This window comes from Limulus polyphemus, unplaced genomic scaffold (genome assembly GCF_000517525.1).
Source record: "Limulus polyphemus unplaced genomic scaffold, Limulus_polyphemus-2.1.2 Scaffold5148, whole genome shotgun sequence".
In the NCBI taxonomy this organism is placed as follows: domain Eukaryota; kingdom Metazoa; phylum Arthropoda; class Merostomata; order Xiphosura; family Limulidae; genus Limulus; species Limulus polyphemus.
In genome coordinates, this window is record NW_013670758.1 from 25526 (window position 1) to 44724 (window position 19199).

At 35.0% G+C, this 19199-nt stretch overlaps 1 protein-coding gene across 2 annotated transcripts in view; it reads left to right on the plus strand.

The window, feature by feature from the left end:
* The window catches only part of LOC106472191 (NADH-quinone oxidoreductase subunit B-like), a 28853-nt gene extending 16666 nt beyond the window's left edge, over positions 1–12187 (plus strand). The window contains exons 3-5 of one of the 2 annotated variants that reach the window (XM_013932818.2): positions 1457–1636; positions 9844–9979; positions 11735–12187. In XM_013932818.2, coding sequence (XP_013788272.1) covers positions 1457–1636; positions 9844–9979; positions 11735–11832 — 414 coding nt within the window. In that variant the 3' untranslated portion in view covers positions 11833–12187. The remainder of the gene's footprint in view (positions 1–1456; positions 1637–9843; positions 9980–11734) is intronic. The other variant, XM_022400796.1, reaches the window with a different exon arrangement.
* The last annotated feature ends 7012 nt before the right edge of the window (positions 12188–19199 follow it).

Consider the following 19199-nt stretch of genomic DNA (forward strand, 5'->3'; position numbering starts at 1 on the left):
ACGACCTTTGTACTCGGTTGCTGCTTTATGTAGGTTGCTAAGCCTTCAAAAATTTTGCACGTGGAGAATAGGAAACAAAATATTTTTTTTTAGGTTTTATATATATATACAGTTGAATAAACTAAAAAATCATAAATTACTACATCAATACCATAGAATTCCACTATAATTTATCAAGCTTTGTAACTAAGCTATATTTTAGTCTAAAAAATATGAAATTTCAAGCAGACAAAAGACACAATCTACCACCTAGAATTCTTGGTTTAAAAGAAAGAAATGGAATCCTAAGAAATTAAAATGGCCAAGGAAGCCGCTAGGGGGACATTCTGAGCTTCCAGTTGGTTATTCATATTATGTATAGAAGTAAGTGTATATAAGGGAGTGTTTCCAAAAATTGAAAGAGGTGGGTGGGGTGCCACTGTGTTTGATTTATTACATGAGCAATATCTTAGCAAATAGAAAAGATAAGATGTTCTTATCTTATATTCTAGCTTGTTAATATCAGTAATTTGAGTTTCTAATTCATACGAAACTATAGCCATAGTAGTTTGACTTCACAAACTTCTAATTTGAACCAGTGCTGCATTCAACATACCATGTGACACAAAAATTGATGTTTATCTGTGTTTTCTTAATATTTACTTTTAAGTTAAGAAATTGAGTAATGTATAATACTAACAATTGAATTATAAACTACAGTTTGATTCCTAAATTTATTGACATAAATTCATGAAATAGTAATTCAATAAAATTTTTAATGCGAGTCAACAAACGAGATGATGTGGCATTCACCCGTTACCCATTTCAAAAGTGTTAATAACACACAGTTTTGGCCATACGACACACTACCACGTGTCTTGATATCTTTATGGTATCAATTGGTCAAATGGTGCCTGAAAGCCCTGCATGCAATTTAACAAAGTACATTAAATATGATAGATGCTAAGATTATTGGTATAGCTGCAAGCACTACAAATCTGGCTAAGTTGGTTAATATGTTACACCAAGATAGATGCTTGTATATGTTAGTACATATATACCTTTCATCATATGCAGATCAGTTTATTTATATTTATCCACATGAATATAATATATACAATAGCACAGGTTCTTATATATAAAGAATTTGGCTTGGATATTGAGATTTGGTAAAGACTGCAGTAATTAGCTTAAACTGCATATATAGAAACTTCTGTTGAGTCTTATTAATGCTGTCAAAGAATGTGTTTGGATTTATCCCAGATGGAAGGTACACAATTTGGACATAAACTTTTTTTTATAGTGGGCTAACATGAATATGTAAGTTAAATTATTGCATTATACTTGATTTATTATGTACAAAGAAAAGGGAGAGGGGGTGTGACTGTAGTATTTGATTTTCTTAATAATTTGTATCCAAAAGTGATTTTGCTACTAAGTAAAAGAGATATTTTCTCATTCTTATGTATTCTTTCAGAGCTCTTTGTGGCCTTTAACTTTTGGTTTGGCATGTTGTGCTGTTGAGATGATGCATATGGCTGCTCCACGATATGATATGGATCGTTTTGGTGTTGTGTTTCGAGCTAGCCCTCGACAAGCTGATGTGATCATTGTGGCAGGAACATTATGTAACAAGATGGCTCCAGCACTGAGAAAGGTAAAACAAAATTAATGAAAGATTTAAAGAAAGAAGTCATGAAACTTTCTTTGAGCTTTATTAGTGAGCTTGAACACATTTTTTATACCTTTTAACAAGATTTCAAATATCTATGACATTAAAGTCCTAGATAGTAGCTTAACTCAGTTAGGATAAGGAAGGGTTCATCCTTACCTTGCCTCAAGAAAATTTATAACTTAAGTTCCACTTTTTTGTAAGTTATGCATGTTACACATTAACAAAGTAAACATACTACTTTTTCTATACAGTTTAGTGTTTACTGTCAAGGTGAACTAATCACACAATATTTTCTGTGTAATGTAGAATTACATAGGAACATTTAACACTAACTGTCTCAGCCATTTATATGCAGCTGAGAGCCTATTTGCAAATGTGTATTTATTGGCTGGTGGGAAATTATTGGATATCTAAAAGCCTTTGCAGAATGAGAGAGAGTTTACAAGTCATAATTATTGTTAGTCATGGAAAGAGACAGTGCTTCATCAACAACCAAATCTAACAACTAGGTGTGAAAATTTATCTCAAAAGTATACAAAACGACAGTTATGGAGAAATGAACATCAAAAAGCTGAAGCAAGCTCTGCATGAACAGAATGCAAAGCTTACAGGATAGATTAGATTAGAAGTTTACGACTGCATGGTTTATGATGTTATAAATGTTGTTAATATGTATATTTAAAACCTTATAGCATTTTTTAATGAAATTATGACAACTTTCTGATTTTACAAATATATAAATAAATATTTATTTGTTAATATGTATATTTAAAACCTGATTTTGATGTAAAAAACAACAACTATTAAACACATACATTGCCTGAGGTTCAAATGTTACTAAAACTGAATTAATACAGTAAATCGTTTTCAATATGGTACGCTACCTCTGCTCACATATATAGCTATTCTCGTTCAGTGCTGCTCTTTTTATACAAAATTTTTTTATGCATGCCACAACCTTCTATCTCCCCTCCATTGGAATTGACTGATTCCAATGCATCTCTCATGCAAATTATCATGCGTCAACCTTTCACCACTAACCGTGCGACATACTCTCATGATGCATGTGACTTCCTCTCTTCAATTCTATCAAATTATCGCTTCTTGTTTGGCAGTACTCGTGTTTAGATGTTTTATCTTTTGGTGCTTTTCATGCAATCGTAATTTTAATAACTTAATTTTCAAAGTGGGATTTCTTCATTATTATTATTATTTATTTTTTACATTGAAGAAATCTTTTAATTTAACTTAATTTCCCAGTCTTTATTTTTTTTTTTACATTTACATATTTTACATCAAACATTTTTGTTTGATTTTCATATTTCTGCAATGAATTCTGAGGTTCATATTCTCACTTCGGGTGTTATACCTCTAGCGCTATTTTCACAGGCTGCAGATGGGGGAGACCCGTTGTTGGATTTGTTTGCTGTTATCCATCATGAGATTGATTGTTATATGGGTCTACCTTTTTCAATTGAATTTGCCTCATTAATCTTCCTGAACAAGCTGAACCTGTTCCAGTGGATAAAGATTTGCTAGCTCTTTTTACACCACCATATTTTGCCATGTCTTTCCCTACCCCTTTTGCAAAATCAGTTAGGGCTAATATAGTATTTTTCTACATGATTTCTCTGGTATGTTATTTTTTATCCAATTCCCCCATTTTTCTATGACTTATTATTAGCTCCATGTTGGCTCAATTGTTGTAATTAGCTCTCACTTTACACAGGTGTTTTCACTGCAGTTGAGATTTTCTGGGTCAATATGCAACTTTGTCCTGGGTACGTTTGCCACCTTTTGTTTTTCAGGATTTCTGTATTTTTCATGGTGATATGTTTTCAATCATGTATCTGTGACTTTGGAATCTCATGTGTAATTTGTACATCAACACTAGACTCTTTCCTCTTTGGTTGCACGTTTGTTGCAGTTGGAGCCATGACACGCCTTAATTCCTTCCCGTCCTGCTTCTTATCTACCCATCCCTGTCCCCCTTCCACGGGTTTCTCATCTCATCATTTTATTCATCATAGATGGGCATGTCGCCAACAGTACCGGAGACTAACCAGCGGATTCTGGTTCAGTGAGAGCTTGACTATATTATATTCTTATGCTTTGGCAATCTTTCACTACAGTTGCATGAGTTTTTCAGGTTTCATCAGTGGGACTTGTCCTACTCTTTCTTTCCCCACCTTCTTTGTCTGTGGTACCTTTTCCTTCCCCATGACTTGGGATCCTGCCACCAGCCTGCATCTGTCCAAGGAGTTACAAGATTTTCTGTCTGTACAGGCCATTGCACCTGTTCATCATCCTTCTCCAGGCTGTTTGTTGTCCTTACGCCAAACAAGAGACTGGCAGACTGTACTAGATTTGTTCTGCATAATTCGTATTTTCAATCTGCCCCATTTTACCTGGGAGTTGTTTTTCACTCTTAAGTGTTTTTTTTTCCAGGGTTATCGATGATAAAGAGTAATGTCGGGAATGCTTATTTGCATATCCCAACATTTCATCACTTGCGACCTTCTCTTCAGTTTATTCTCCACAAGGTGGTTTCTCTATTTCCCGCACTGACCTTTGGTATTGCTTCAGCCCTGTATGTTTTGCTTTCCTCATTCTATGGTTGACTGGCTACTGTTTGCTCATTCTGAACAGGAATCTGCCTGTTAACCTTATTAGCTGCTCTTGGAGGTGGCTATAATGGGCTGGTTATGAAAAAGTCCTTACTGTGACCTATCCAATGTTTTGTCCAGTTGGATGTTTTTCTTTTTATATACAAATCTCAGTTGGGCCTGCCCTTTTCCTCTTCAATTTCATTCAATAGGTTTTCAGTTTGATTACAGCTTGCAAAGTTTTATCGCTTTTGGGGATGTGATCTCCCCTGATTGTCCTTATCCCCTTAGGTCACGTTCATTTGTGGGCTCTTTCATAAGCTTTTCACAACCAATGGAATTTTGCAGGAATCCTTTGTCGGTTCTTATTACTGTCCCTCTTACCCTTGTCATTGATCGGCATTAGTGGTTAGATATGTCGGAGGGTGTCCTGCTTCCTCTTCCTCATCGGGTTTTCCACATTCCATGGATGCATCCCTTCAGGGATGGGGTTCATGGGTTGATCAACTGGAAGATTCGGAGTTTATGGTCTGCAGCCTAGTGGTCTTATCCTATCAGTGTCTTGGAGTTTCTTGCTGTAGGTCATGTTTTGGTTCATTTTCTCCATCTGGCCAGAAATCATCTGGTAATGATCCATTCTGACTTTTCTTTAGTTGTTGCTCATCTCATTCATCAGGGCAACACCTGTTCTCCATACCTCTGTATGCATATGTTGGATCTTCTTTTGGGCCCACATGCTCACTAATTCTATCATTGCGTGTCAGGTTCTGGGTGCTTTCTTTCTTGCTGTGGATCAGATTTCTGTCCAGACAATATTTATCCAATTTCGATCCTTTTGTTTTCCAGTGGCTTTGACTTCAGTGGGGTACTCCTCACATTGAGGCTTTTGCTATGTCCCTTAACCACTAATTGCCTTGGTCTTGGTCTTCGGTTAATGTTTTTGCTCTGGCTATCTGTGTTTTCACATTTCTCTATTCTCCCATTCTCCTTCTTCCCTGGGTGATCTTGTTCATCCTTGACACTTCATGTTCAGTCCTTCTGATACTCTTTCTTGGCTGTCTCAGCTGTGGTTTCTGCAGCTTCTCCAGCTCCAACTTTCTCCTCCATTATCTTTACTTCTGTCTCCATCCCTTCTTCTCCACCCTCAGTCACCAGTATTCCATCCAGACCTTCCTGTCCTCTGTCTTCACACTTGGTTTTCCTCTGGTCATTGGCGAGGTGATCTGGCTTGTTTCATTTGCCCTTCCTACATTGAAGTTTCTCAAAGCAAATGGAATTTTTCAATCGTTGGTTTCTGGGTTCAGGGTTTTTCCTTGATCAACCCTCTGTTCTTAATCATGCAGATTTCCTCCCTTGACTTTTATATTGGAGGTCTTCTCTCTCCTTGGTCTTGGATTTTTAGGCAGTACTGGCCCACATCTTTTGTTTTTCCAAATCCCTCAGGTATTTACCTCTTCTCCATTTTACCCATTGATGTTTTTCTTCTGGATTTGTCATCTGCCATGGCGGGCTGCCCTTCCAGATGGGGGATATTAATGTGGTCCTGCGCTGCCTCATTTTACCAATGTGCAAACCAATTTTCCAATGCTCCTTGTTTTCCTTCTCCTATTTGCCTGTGGACATCAGTGGTCTGTTTATTTGCCATCGATGTTGCATGTACTCTTTATCCTTCTACACATCTTTGTTTTCTAATTGTTTTACCTCCCTAACACTTTGGCAGCTCATGAGGATAACTTCTCCATTTAGCCACTTTCCCTTTTTTCTGTTTCACACCTTTATCCTCATCTTGATCCGGATAGAGTTCTATGTCCTGTACATGCTATTCTCTGTTATATTTCTGCATGGCTTCCTTCTGTTGTGTCCATTTCTGCCTCTTTCTCCCTTGAAAACCATCCTCTGTTCGTGTTTTTTCATCTTCTTCTTCTGCCCATTGAGTTCGGCTCTTCATTCCATTGGCTTCTTCCTCTTTATCATCTTCCTCCCATACTTTGTTCTGAGTGTTTTCTCATCCAAATTGGCACCTTACGTTTTCACTGGCTTTTTATATTTGTCGTCCTTTGGAGGTACTTCTATCAATTTATCTTATTCACATGTGCCTCATTCATGAGTCAGGGGGTAACAGATTCCCTCCGGTCTCATAAACTTGAGGTGAAGATGGTATGATCCTCTTTCCTACCATGGATGTCAGTTCCCAGTGGTGTGAGTTTTCGATTGTAGTTGACCTTCCAGTGGTATGATCCTCTTTCCTATTCCCACATAGATGTTGGTACCTTGCAGCCAGGTTTTGAATTATAATTGACCTACTGATGGTATGATTCCCATCCTACTCCCACGAGGATGTCAGTTCCCAGCAGATTGGGTTTTGGATGTAGATTACTTGCCATGTATGGTCTGTTGTGCACTAGTCAGTCTACACTTAGTGGCACATGCTTTTTATTTTACCCATTTTTATGATTTCTGGTATTGAGTTTCATAATTACTGCATGGTTTGGATCAGTTTCCAGCCATAGTTCTCTCCCAATTGGATCTGTTCCTCTGTTTTCTTCCCATATATGCAACATCTTTCTATGATGGGTTCAGAAGTGGTGCGGTTTCCCACGTCAGATCTTAGAATCTGACTATCTCATTTTAGGAAATGTCCTATGGTCACTTTCAAAGGATGCATCTTTCTTTCCCTCCACCTATTCAATGTGGTATTTTAGCTGTTTATTTGAGTGGAGGTAATGTACCGTATCAGAAGTTATAATTTTCCTACTTTGAAAATGTATTTTCAATAGCTACTTACCACCCCTCACACTTTCCACTCTTCTTTCCTACTGAAAACTGATGCTTCCATCTTCTGCCAAAACTTGAAGTGATAGTTCCATAGAATTGAATAGAGGGAGTCACATGTCATGGGAGTATGTTGCACTCTTATTGGTGGAGGGTTGACGCATGATGATTTCCAAGAGAGACACATTGGAATCAGTCAATTCCAATGGAGGGGAGATAGAAGGCTTGTGCCATGCATAAAAAAATGTGTTTGAATATAGAGGGCAGCACTGAACGAGAATGGCTATTTATGTGAAAGGAGGTAATTACCTATCAGAAATGAATTTTCAGTGTAGGAAAAATATAATTTTCAGATAGTTAGTATTCTACAAACTAGTGATATAATTTTTAAATACATTTATGAATAAATATAATGGGGCCAGGGGTGCCCATTATTTTAACATGGTGACAATAGTAAAATAATAATAAAAAATAATAGATCTAGATCTAATAATAAAAAGAAATTACTTAATAAATTTTTTTTTTAATACAAACCTGCCATATTTTTTGATCTTGTAGTCTGATGGTAAGAAATGATTCTTGTACACAATGCTGTTGGGTGATGGCCACCATAGCTTTCAGTGATCATTCACACAACAGATAACAATCACACATGCTCTTTACTTTTCTTTGTCTTCTGGAAATTCATAACTGCTACAATTATTACAATTCAGCATAATACATTTCACTAGTATTATAGATCAAATTTTAAGAGATCATTTATGGTTGTTGACTTGGCTCTACTTGTTTACAACAACACGACGCAGTCAGTCAACCAATTGCATGCCAAAACAGGTGCCAATTTTTAGGCCAGATACGTGCTGCCACTTTATGAATAACATTATGATGTAATTTTTCTAAAGTCTCTTATTATGTCAATGTGGAATTCGTCTATCGTATTTCAATATTTATTAGGATTCCTTATATTTTACCAATCTTTTCTGTGATGTTTAAGTTGATTATTTTATAAATATTACTGTGTGTGTGTGTGTATATAGAAAAAGCATACCTTTTTTATTTTTCTGTTTGCCATGGCTACTTGGTGCCCAGGATTCAGCTTGCTATTTCTTGTTTTACTAGGCACTACTTGTACTGTTCTACCAGTCATGTTCTGCATATGTACACAGGGCTTGTACAGAAATAGCTTACTTTGACATTGGGCTTGCATCTATACATGTGTACACAGGGCTTGTACAGAAATAGCTTACTTTGACATTGGGCTTGCATCTATACATGTGTACACAGGGCTTGTACAGAAATAGCTTACTTTGACATTGGGCTTGCATCTATACATGTGTACACAAGGCTTGTACAGAAATAGCTTACTTTGACATTGGTTGCAATATATCTGCAGGATATTACTATAATCTTGCAATGAGTCAGCCACTTATTAAAAGGTTTGAATAGGAATATTATGTTATTTCTGTTAAAAAAACACTTGCGAATGTTTGCATGTATTAAGAAAAGTTGTGTGAAGGAAGGAACTAAAATGTGTAATTTACCAAGTTTCCTGTGCCGTATACATTATATCTTTATTCAGATATAATTAGATAGTTTTTGTATCACATCCATATTAAGTTGATGTCACATGCTCATCAACATCTACTAATCCTCAAGTCTCAAGCTGACATGTAAGCACTTTTGTGTAGACTTCTAGGAAGGTAGCTTATTCAAATGGCTAATACAGACACTTTGTACAAAACTAGCTTGGGATAGTTAAAGTTGTATGTAAAGTAGTGATTGAAGCAAATAACTTAAGAATTATGGGATATTACCCTCAGGCTTCAGTTTGAATTATGAAAGTGGGTTATTTCTATGATTCTGGCTTTCTCTTGTTTTGCATGTCTTATGTTTAGCTTGTGACCCTGTTCTCGACCCTAACAACCAGACAACAATCATTCATGCCAGTAAGTTAAGTTACTAAAAAGCAGACAGTTTTTTACAGTTAATGATATTTTGTTTGTTTGTCCACATGCGTTTATTGTTTTCCTTTTCTGTGTTCAATTTATTCTTTACATTACAGTCCTTAACATGCGTTTTGCGTATACTTTTAACAACCTGGCAGATACCATGTGTGAATAACATACATGTAGGCTTTTGGGTTTGACAAAACAGACTTGTATTTGAGAAGTAATTTATTGCACATGCTTTTTGACTTACTTGTCAATCACAATGAGTTGATGTCTGACTGTAATTATTTTGATGTCACCTCATTGTCTGAGGTACATGTACTCACACACTAGTAATTCTAATTTTTACTTGTAAGCATTTATCTAAATTTGGAACATTTTTCTGGTATTGAAATCAGCACTAAGAATTGTTTTCTGTGTACATGTTTGTATTTATTGACCTTGTGGGATACATTGAGAAAAGAAAAAAATATCAAAATTTGTAAACTTCCTTCCAGAGGCGTCATTAGGCACCAACACATGGGGCCTTTTCCTGGATTCTATCTGACAGTGCTCCGAATCCGCAGTTATTGTTTTGAAAAATCAGATTAGAAAACAATGGTCGATATCATACTGAAATGCAGAAAATTTCCATGCTTATGGGCTCAAGCCCAGAATCTTTTAAGCAACTAGTGATGTCTCTGATTCCTTCAATGTAATATTTAAGTTACATATACATGTAGTTTGATTACATTCGCTTAATGTGATTTTTCGTAGCATATTTTTTATAGACTGTTAGTAAACAAACTCCTAAGGATTGAACAATAATTTTTAAAAGAGATTTTACAATATAGTTAATATAATTTGGTTGAATAAATTTCAGATCTATGACCAGATGCCAGAACCTCGCTGGGTGATATCAATGGGAAGCTGTGCAAACGGAGGAGGGTACTATCATTATTCATACTCAGTCGTAAGAGGTTGTGACAGAATTATCCCAGTAGACATCTACGTGCCTGGTATGTTACATTTCTAAATATTGTCATTTAAACATATAGAAACTCACAGGTCACCAGATTATTTGACCTTGGTGTTGCATTGTTGATTATTGATCTGTGCTCTATCAACTTTTTTTAATTTTAGGCATCTGCACGTTATATCTAATGGACTTATGGTACAATTAAATAAAACAAGAAAATACTAGTTTAGAGTCTATGTTTTCTATCAGTTGCTAACAAATATTTTCACAAATAATTACTGTTAATCACTCGGTATTTTGTCTTCATTCTTAACCATTTGATTATTTAATATATTTTTTAGAATTATTACTTACAAATATTCGTACAACATCAGCATCTTTGTTTATAAAATATTATTAATTAATGTAATATATGGATGGCTAGGTACCAGTTGGTCCTTTAAGGTTGTCATTGAACCTTTGACTCATAAGAAAAGTAAAAATTTAAACCCCAACATTTAATTTTTAAGCAACTTATTTATTTCTTTTTTTTTCCTCAAGCACTTGTAAGGTGCCAGTCTCCAGTCTTGCTAATAATAACTCATTCTAAATGAAAACTGTCTTAACTGCAGCCTATCCTGTCTTTTCCAAATCTCATAAATTTTGTGTCCTTTCATTCTATTATCTTCAGGTCACAGCAGAAAAAAACCAGAAGCCTTTATTTCTTGGTATCTTGAATAATCTTGTAAACTTGAATAAGATCACCTTTTTACCATTATTTACTCAAGAGAACATAAACTAAGATGATCCTTCTATTTCTGGAATCATCGTAGTAGCCTTCTTCTGAACTCTTTCAATAATTCATTATCCTTTCATAGATACAGACCAAAACTAGACATAATATTCCAATGGAGGTGTAACTATAACTTTGAAATAAACATGGTTATAAATACATTCTAAAATACTATTAACTTTAATAGTAGCAACTGTCAATTGGTCTATAAAAGTATTTTAAATGTACTCTAAAGAAATAAAAGGGGTTAAATTGAACTTGATTTTAAAGAACATGAAAATACTGTGTTTATCTTCTTCCATGTATTATATAAACCATATTTTAAAATAAGGGGTAAGTATTATGATGAGATTTATACATTATGTTTAATTCTTTAGAAATTGGTTAAGAATGTAAATACTGCTTTAATATGTGTGTGTGGTAGTTTGTAGTTGATTTTAACACAAAGCATTTCACATATCAAAAAACTAACAATACCAGTAATAAAGATTAAGAATGAATTGATAATCTGTTTATTGTTTTAACTGTGGAATAAATACTTAATTAATTAATCAGTGAAATTTCTCATTAATATACTAAAGTCTCCGAGTGGCCATGAAAATGGACAATGCAGCAAGAAAAACAACACTATTTCAGTTTATTTTTTAAACATGTATAAATATAATAAACTAATGGAATCTAATATTTAACAATAGTTACATATAAACAACTAGTAAGTTAAACTTTCTAGTGATATTTGTCAAAACATTTCAGATTAAAGAAAAAAATTTTGAAAATACAAGTTGTTGTGTTGAGTTTTTATGGAAACTTATACTGATAGAAATTTCTACTTTCTTTATCTGTATAGTAAATATATTTTAAATTTATTAATCAAGTGAGTTTTGTAAAGAATGAATGGTTTTTAAAAACAGTAAGATACAAATTTATTAGATAAAGTAACATTTAAAAGAGAAATTTGGCAATTTGATGTATGTATGCTTGCAGTTTGTTTCCTAAAATTGTTTGAATTATTTTCATTGATAGGTTGTCCCCCAACAGCAGAGGCTCTTCTGTATGGAGTACTACAACTACAGAAGAAAGTGAAACGCATGAAATCAGTTCAGATGTGGTATCGAAAATAAACATTTGTCTATGATGACAGCCTCATTTTCTTATGTTGAAATAGATTTAGATAATTTAACCTCTTACAGTATTTGTAAATAGACCCTGCTAAGTTTAGTAATCAGGATGTTTTGTTTCTGTATCTGTAACAGGATATTTGAATACATTGAACAAGGTTTCTAATGTAAAGTGCCAGTGTTGTTCTGGCTGTTTAGTTGTGAATAAAGTTGTAAGAAATGCTATGTGTTGGTATAAAAGTAACAGAGCTGAAACATAAAAAAAAATACATAAGAGTGTCCATGTATGTGTGGAATCTTACTTTATGGCAGAAATGAATTTTTAATGGAAGAACAATAAAAATATTTCCTACAATTAGTTTTTTGAAATAATTCTTTAATGTACGTGTATTATTGTTTTTGTCATTAAAGTAAATTTGACATTGTTATTACACCACAAATGTGCTTTCAATAAGCATGAAATAAAATTCTCTCTAAAAATTCATGTATTCACTACTTCCCATTTTTAGCCACGGCTCATAGAATGGCTCTGAGGTTTTTTTTTTCATGTAAAAACGTTTAACTCATAGCTTCATCATCTCTTGAACAATTTGAGATCTAATTACAGTTTTGTAATGTATTTAACCATGTCCAAGGTCTCATACATCAATTTACTTTAATCCTGCCTAAAGTAATTCAATATGAGGGTAGGCTGATAGAGATCCTGATGAGTAATAGAATCGAATCAAGTATATGTGTGCACCATGCTTGGTATTGCTGGTGCACAAAAATAGAGCTAATAAAAAGGAAAAAAAAAGGTCTCGTAGATTAATTTACTCTAATCCTGCCTAAAATAATTTCAAGTGCCGTGGCTATTGAGGATTCCCTCTTGTTCTAGATTGTATCATAAGTCAAAGTAGCAGTGCCAACAAATATTCCCTTTTCTATAATTTTTTCGACAATTTTGTATCCTTTTATTATAGTCCTTTACTTTCCTTGTTGTCAGAATCAATTTTTGTGTTGTTAGAGCATTGGTCTTTTAATAATACAGAGTAAGGGTAGTTATAAACAAAGTATGGATACTTGGAACTACATATGAACAAAATAGTTTCTGTGCACTCGTAACAGATTATTAGAAATTGGACAATGCAAAGAGAGGGAGCTAGCCAACAAGAAGAAGAAAAACCCGATAAAATCAATGTCGGGAGATAACTAATATGAAGGTGATCTTTTGGTCACATGATTGATGACCCTCAGTATGAATTGGAGGCTTATTTTCATTTAATATGTATAATAGTGTCGATGAATATAATTTAAGGATTATCAGATACCACACCAACTATTTATTTTGAATTAACAGTGTGATATCATCATTCTTGTTGCCCTTGCCCAGCATGCAGAAATCTTTACAATGAACATATAGAAGCTGGCCAGTAAAAGTTGAAGTACCAGAACACTTCTGTTTCCTTTATTGTCTGTCTTTGAAAGTATTCACTGTATAAAATTTTCAGAACCTGCTGCATTATGGAGTCTCAGTATGTCTTTGTGGGGCATACTTGTGTCTGAATACAACAGATTATGTTATTTAGTTATATTTTACTGTTGTGGCCAGGATTTACTTATTTTGGTGTTTAATTTTTCCATTTGTCTCCTTATTATTGGAAAGTTTATAAACTATGATCACTGAATACTTTCTAAAACCGTGAAGTTAATGTAGAGATAAGGAAGCTAGGAAGATGACCAGATGAAGTTAATGTAGAGATGAGGAAGCTACGAAAATGACCAAATGAAGTTCATGTAGTGGTGAGGAAGTTACGAAGATGACCAAATGAAGTTAATGTAGTGGTGAGGAAGTTACAAAGATGACCAAATGAAGTTAATGTAGAGATGAGGAAGCTATGAAAATGACTAAATGAAGTTAATGTAGAGATGAGGAAGTTACGAAGATGACCAAATGAAGTTTATGTAGAGATGAGGAAGCTACGAAGATGACAAAATTAAGTTAATGTAGAGATGAGGAAGCTACGAAAATGACCAAATGAAGTTAATGTAGAGATGAGGAAGCTACGAAAATGACCAAATGAAGTTAATGTAGAGATGAGGAAGCTACGAAAATGACCAAATGAAGTTCATGTAGAGATGAGGAAGCTATGAAGATGACAAAATGAAGTTAATGTAGAGATGAGGAAGCTACAAAGATGACAAAATGATGTTAATGTAGAGATGAGGATGCTATGAAAATGACCAAATGAAGTTAATGTAGAAATGAGGAAGCTACAAAAATGACCAAATGAAGTTAATGTAGAGATGAGGAAGTTATGAAGATGACCAAATGAAGTTAATGTAGAGATGAGGAACCTACGAAGATGACCGGATGAAGTTAATGTAGAGATGAGGAAGCTACAAAGATGACCAGATGTTTTGCAATTGGATTTGGTAGTATAATGGCTGGAGTAGTCCAGAAAGGTTCTTTAATAACAGGTGGCACAGCAGAAGTGGTAATAGATGTAGAATCAAATACAGTAGAATGTGAACCTCAATATTAAGGTCAACATTCTGACTGTATCTAAATGCCCTCTATGGTAAGGTGCCCTTAATATCAAAAATGAACCATGCAAAGCTAGATTCCAAATTCACTGTACTAAACTTTTGAATTTTAAGGTCTCTCATTTTGTTTGGTGTATGCAGGGCATGGGTATTCGTGAGTTGCACATTGCCATGACATGGGGCATTGTCAACAGGAGGTCTCGGGGGGTAGATTAGCTGTGCCCTTTTTTCTTTATTATTGGTTACAAACTTTCAAAGTACTTCTCTTCAGAGATTGAACTTCTAAACATTTCACATTTATTTTCTGGGAAAGTTGGATTCTGTCTCACTTACTTTGTGTTCATATGACAGGTATGCAACTGTCACGTGGAGCAGACGTATTTCCTGATCATTATGATCCAGTTTTTTTTATTTATCAGGCACAGACAAAAATGAATTGTTTGGCATTTTCAAACAGGCTTGTTTCTAATATGAGAGAGTCAAACCTCACTATTGAAGGAGTTTCATCTTTATTTCATTGTTTCTTCTACTGCCCATTGATTGTATATGGATGATCCTCAATTTCAGTAAAGTTTATTTTACTTTAATTAAATACAGTTTTCTTTATTTACTTTTTATTTAAATATAGTTAATTGTTTTTATTGTAATTCAATTCCACAATGCACTACTTTGATAACTACCCTATTCCTTTTTTATTATCTGATAATAAAACACTTTACTTTAACTGCACCACATGTCTTTCATTCTACCTTTAGCAAACCATTATGTATGTCCTTCCAGATATAGGCCATTGGATATTCAGTTATTGTGAAGACCATGTATCTGTGTGCTAGGTTTATCCGCAGAATATTATAGTCATCTTCTCCAAGATAGTCACATAATGATATGCATTGCTTAATACTGATAAGTTGTGTATGTGGATGCAGGAATGTGAGCATGCATTCTGGTTTTTGATGTGAACTTATATTGAAGACCTTTGTTGATTTATCCTTATCAGTATTGTACATTCATCTGGGATACTGGTATCAATGATTGTGGAATTGGAACAGTTTTAACTACAAGATGCTAGCTATACCATAACTGCTCATAAACACCAATACCGTACAATAATGAAAGAATAGCTTGTAGTTTAATATTGGTCAAACCCTATTATACTTGTATTTTGAGCATTTCACCATTTGAATGGCATCACAGAAGTTATTGTACACTGTACAGCTAATACTGTAAGAATATGATATCCTTGTGTGTACCACTTGGGGCAACATAGAGAAACACTAAAAAATTATCTTGCCAGTTTGTGAGATCATGTCCACTTGTTGAATGTCCAGATCCTGAATTCCATGCAGCAGCAGTGATGAGGAACCATATGAACAGGAATAATTTCAGCTTCTGGATATACACCACAGATGATCAGTCATGAACATAAGGACACAGATATAGTTTGTTACGCAGCAGGATAAAGACTATCACAATCTGGCAAACAAAGTACTGGTGCATGTAACAACTGGCACTTTGTATAGTCAGTTACAAGGACACATTGTACCATTGTTATGAAAAGAAAAGGATACAGTAGCCAATATATGATGCTGCTAGTGGTTCTCAAATCCATTAGATGGAAGCGATTTCAGACTTTGCATGATGCAAGGACTAGAAGGAGCCAGGAAGTGCTATGCAGTATTGTAACTGTGAGGAAATGATAGGATGGCTGGAAATGTCATCATTTATTCTTCATAGCAAATGAAGAATGTATCTTTGTTCAAGTATGTGAAGACTTGTTTCTACATTTTCATACAGGTTTCAGCATATAGTTATAACATCACTATAAGCCACCCAGTAGCACAGCAGTATGTTTGCGGATTTACAATGCTAGAATCCGGGTTTTGATACCCGTGGTGGGCAGAGCACAGATAGCCCATTGTGTAGCTTTGTGCTTAATTACAAACAAACATCAATATAAATTGGATATACAGGATCACGGACTTGCATTAACCCTCAATCTTATACTAAGGTTACGTGCCAAAATAATCATTCCATAAATCATTTACTTGTTTCGTTCAATTTCTGTGCCACACCCTCTTGAACTGAAGTCATTTCATAGGTTGTTACAGAAACTTGTACAAGTTAAAATAAGTTGTGATTTGTTCCCCTTGAGTATGTACAATGGTAATGGTCATTAACATATGTAAGCTAAGGATTCTGAATCTAGGACCCTAGTCTTAGTTAACAGTGTAGACTTGTTTCTCCTGAAGTAATTGATTTTTTTCTTTCTGAAAAGCAAACACATTTGTTTGTCATAGTACTCATGTAACAGTACTAACTTGTACCTATAGACATATGTCTATTCAGGTTGCAGTTGGAGTAGTCATCAGCATGGTACTGGAGGCAGAAGTGACAGATACATGGTACTGGAGACAAGTGACAGATACAAGATAAATAGCTGGTGCTGCAGATACATCATTTGTATTTTAACACAAATTACTTGATTTCTCTTGTTGAGAACTGTGCTTGACACAGACACATGGCCAGTCACACATCATTGCATGAATACATCTGGCAAAACAATCAATATGTATGCTTCCTTGAAGCTATGGATAAAAGTGGATGTTGAATAATACATCCTTTAGAGAATGTCTGGTCATATACTTGTGGTGAATGTTAGAAAGAAGGAAATAACAATCAACCAAGGTTATAGACTTTTAGTGAGTAAACTCAGTAATATGTATCAATGCCTCTACTGCATGCAGATAAATGTTTGGTTATGTTGGAAATGATCCTGTTAACTCAATTTGTTAGGTCTGACCCTTGATATTGTAAAGTCGAACTGGATAAAGAAAGTTACCCTGAGACAGTTCTTGGCAATCGGGAATGATTGTATTTGATTTTGACAATGCATTTGAGAGGCTGATGTAACATCATACTTAGAGGACTACAGTAGAAGAGGTGTCTCGTCTGTGTAGATGTCACGCTAGTCTTTGTTAACACATTTCATGCCACTGCTGAGAACCTGTGAATAATATTCTAGTTTCTTTAATAATGCAAAATTTAAAATGAAATCAGAAAAGTGTGCATTAATGTGCAGGAAAATATAGTTTCCTGTCACATAGTAGGCAGGAATAGGATGTTCTCTGTTCCTGCAAAGATAACTGTGGTCAAAGATTGGCCCCAGCCTAAGACTAAACAAACAAAAAGTCCACAGCTTTCCAGGTTTCATATATTATTGACAGTTTGTGGCCAATTTATTCAAAATATTCATACTCTCTACATGAATAAGGCTAATGCATAATGTGTGTAAAAGAAGGAATGTGAACACACATTCCATTCCTTGAAAAGTGGTTTGGCTAAAGCGTTAGTGTTGGTTTATCTTCGTCAGGACTGTCAATTCATCCTATATACAGAACACCAATGATATTGAAATTGGAATTGCTTTGTCATAGCATTAGGATGATGTAGAGTATATAATCGCCTAATCAAGGCATATGTTAATTGTTTTTAATGCCAATATTCAGTGCCGGAATTACTTATAGGCTTGGCAGGCTGAAGCCTAGGACCCCAAAATTTAGGGGGCCTCCGGCCAAGGTGAATAATATTTTTGGTGCTGTCATAACGCACTGTAGTCTCTAAACAACCCTTCAGTAATTTTCCTTGCACTCGATTTCAGAATAATACTGTTGTTACGTCTCCGTTTGTTAATTGATTTCCCGTAAATTCGTTCCGACGAAACTTTAGCGACACAAGTCCTTTCTTAAATAAAACTGGTTTATTCTTTCTGAATACAACTTTACGATACACTTAATTTTAACATTCGCGCTATAACAAACGCTATATCTCACGTGGCCAACAATATTTTGTCCGCATACATTCAATTACTCATTACGCTGTTGTCCCGTCACGTTGTCAACGTCTTATATATATTGTTGCGTCAGCGAGTCACGTGACTGGTGTGGCGCCACCTATTTTCTAGAACTATCCTGTACCTTGGCGAATGCTCTAGTATTTACTAGGTATAGGGTAGCCTGGTATATAAAAGAGGGTGACAACGTGACGGGGAAATAATGTGTGTGTAGATAGTGAGTAATTGAACTGCAGTCACAGGGTATTGTTGAAGTTAACGTTCGTTCGTTATAGTGTTTGTTTTAGCATGAATATTGAAATTAAGTGTATCGTAAAGTTATATTCGGAAAGAATAAACCAGTTTTATTAAGTAAAGACTTGCGTCGTCAAAGTTTCGTCGGAACGAAGTTACGGAAAAATCAATTAACAAACGGAGACGTAACAATATACAAGACTAACACATATCTAGTAGTCTCCCGATAATTCACGAAGGTTCGAGAGAAGTGGCGTGAAACTAGTCACGTGACCTCGCTGACGCAACACTGTCTTAAGCCAGTAACTCCACAATAGTATTGATTTTGTCCTTCCAGGAAAGGAGTGAGATAGATAAGTTGAAAACACAGCTGTGCTAGTATCTACAGAGCCGCAGAGGATGTTGCCATTTTCACCAGTAAGGTTAGTAATAAAGCTACGCTGATTTGTAGTGTCATTGTTAACGATAGGAAAAAGCATACTCGTTTTGTATATGGTTATCAAGTTCAGGAATCTCTTAGCTGCAATAGACTGGAACAGGGAATTTATAAATAAAAGCTGTATTGAAATGTGGGAAATATTCAAGTGTAAGTTAGATAAAATTCAGAGAGAGTGTATTCTGTACAAATAGAAATATAAGGAGGTTAATTAACAGTAGGCATGGCCAGGTGGTTAGGGCGAACGACTCGCAGTCTGCGGGTCGCGGGTTTGAATCCCCGTCACACCAAACATGCTCACCCTTTCAGCGGTGGGGTGTTATA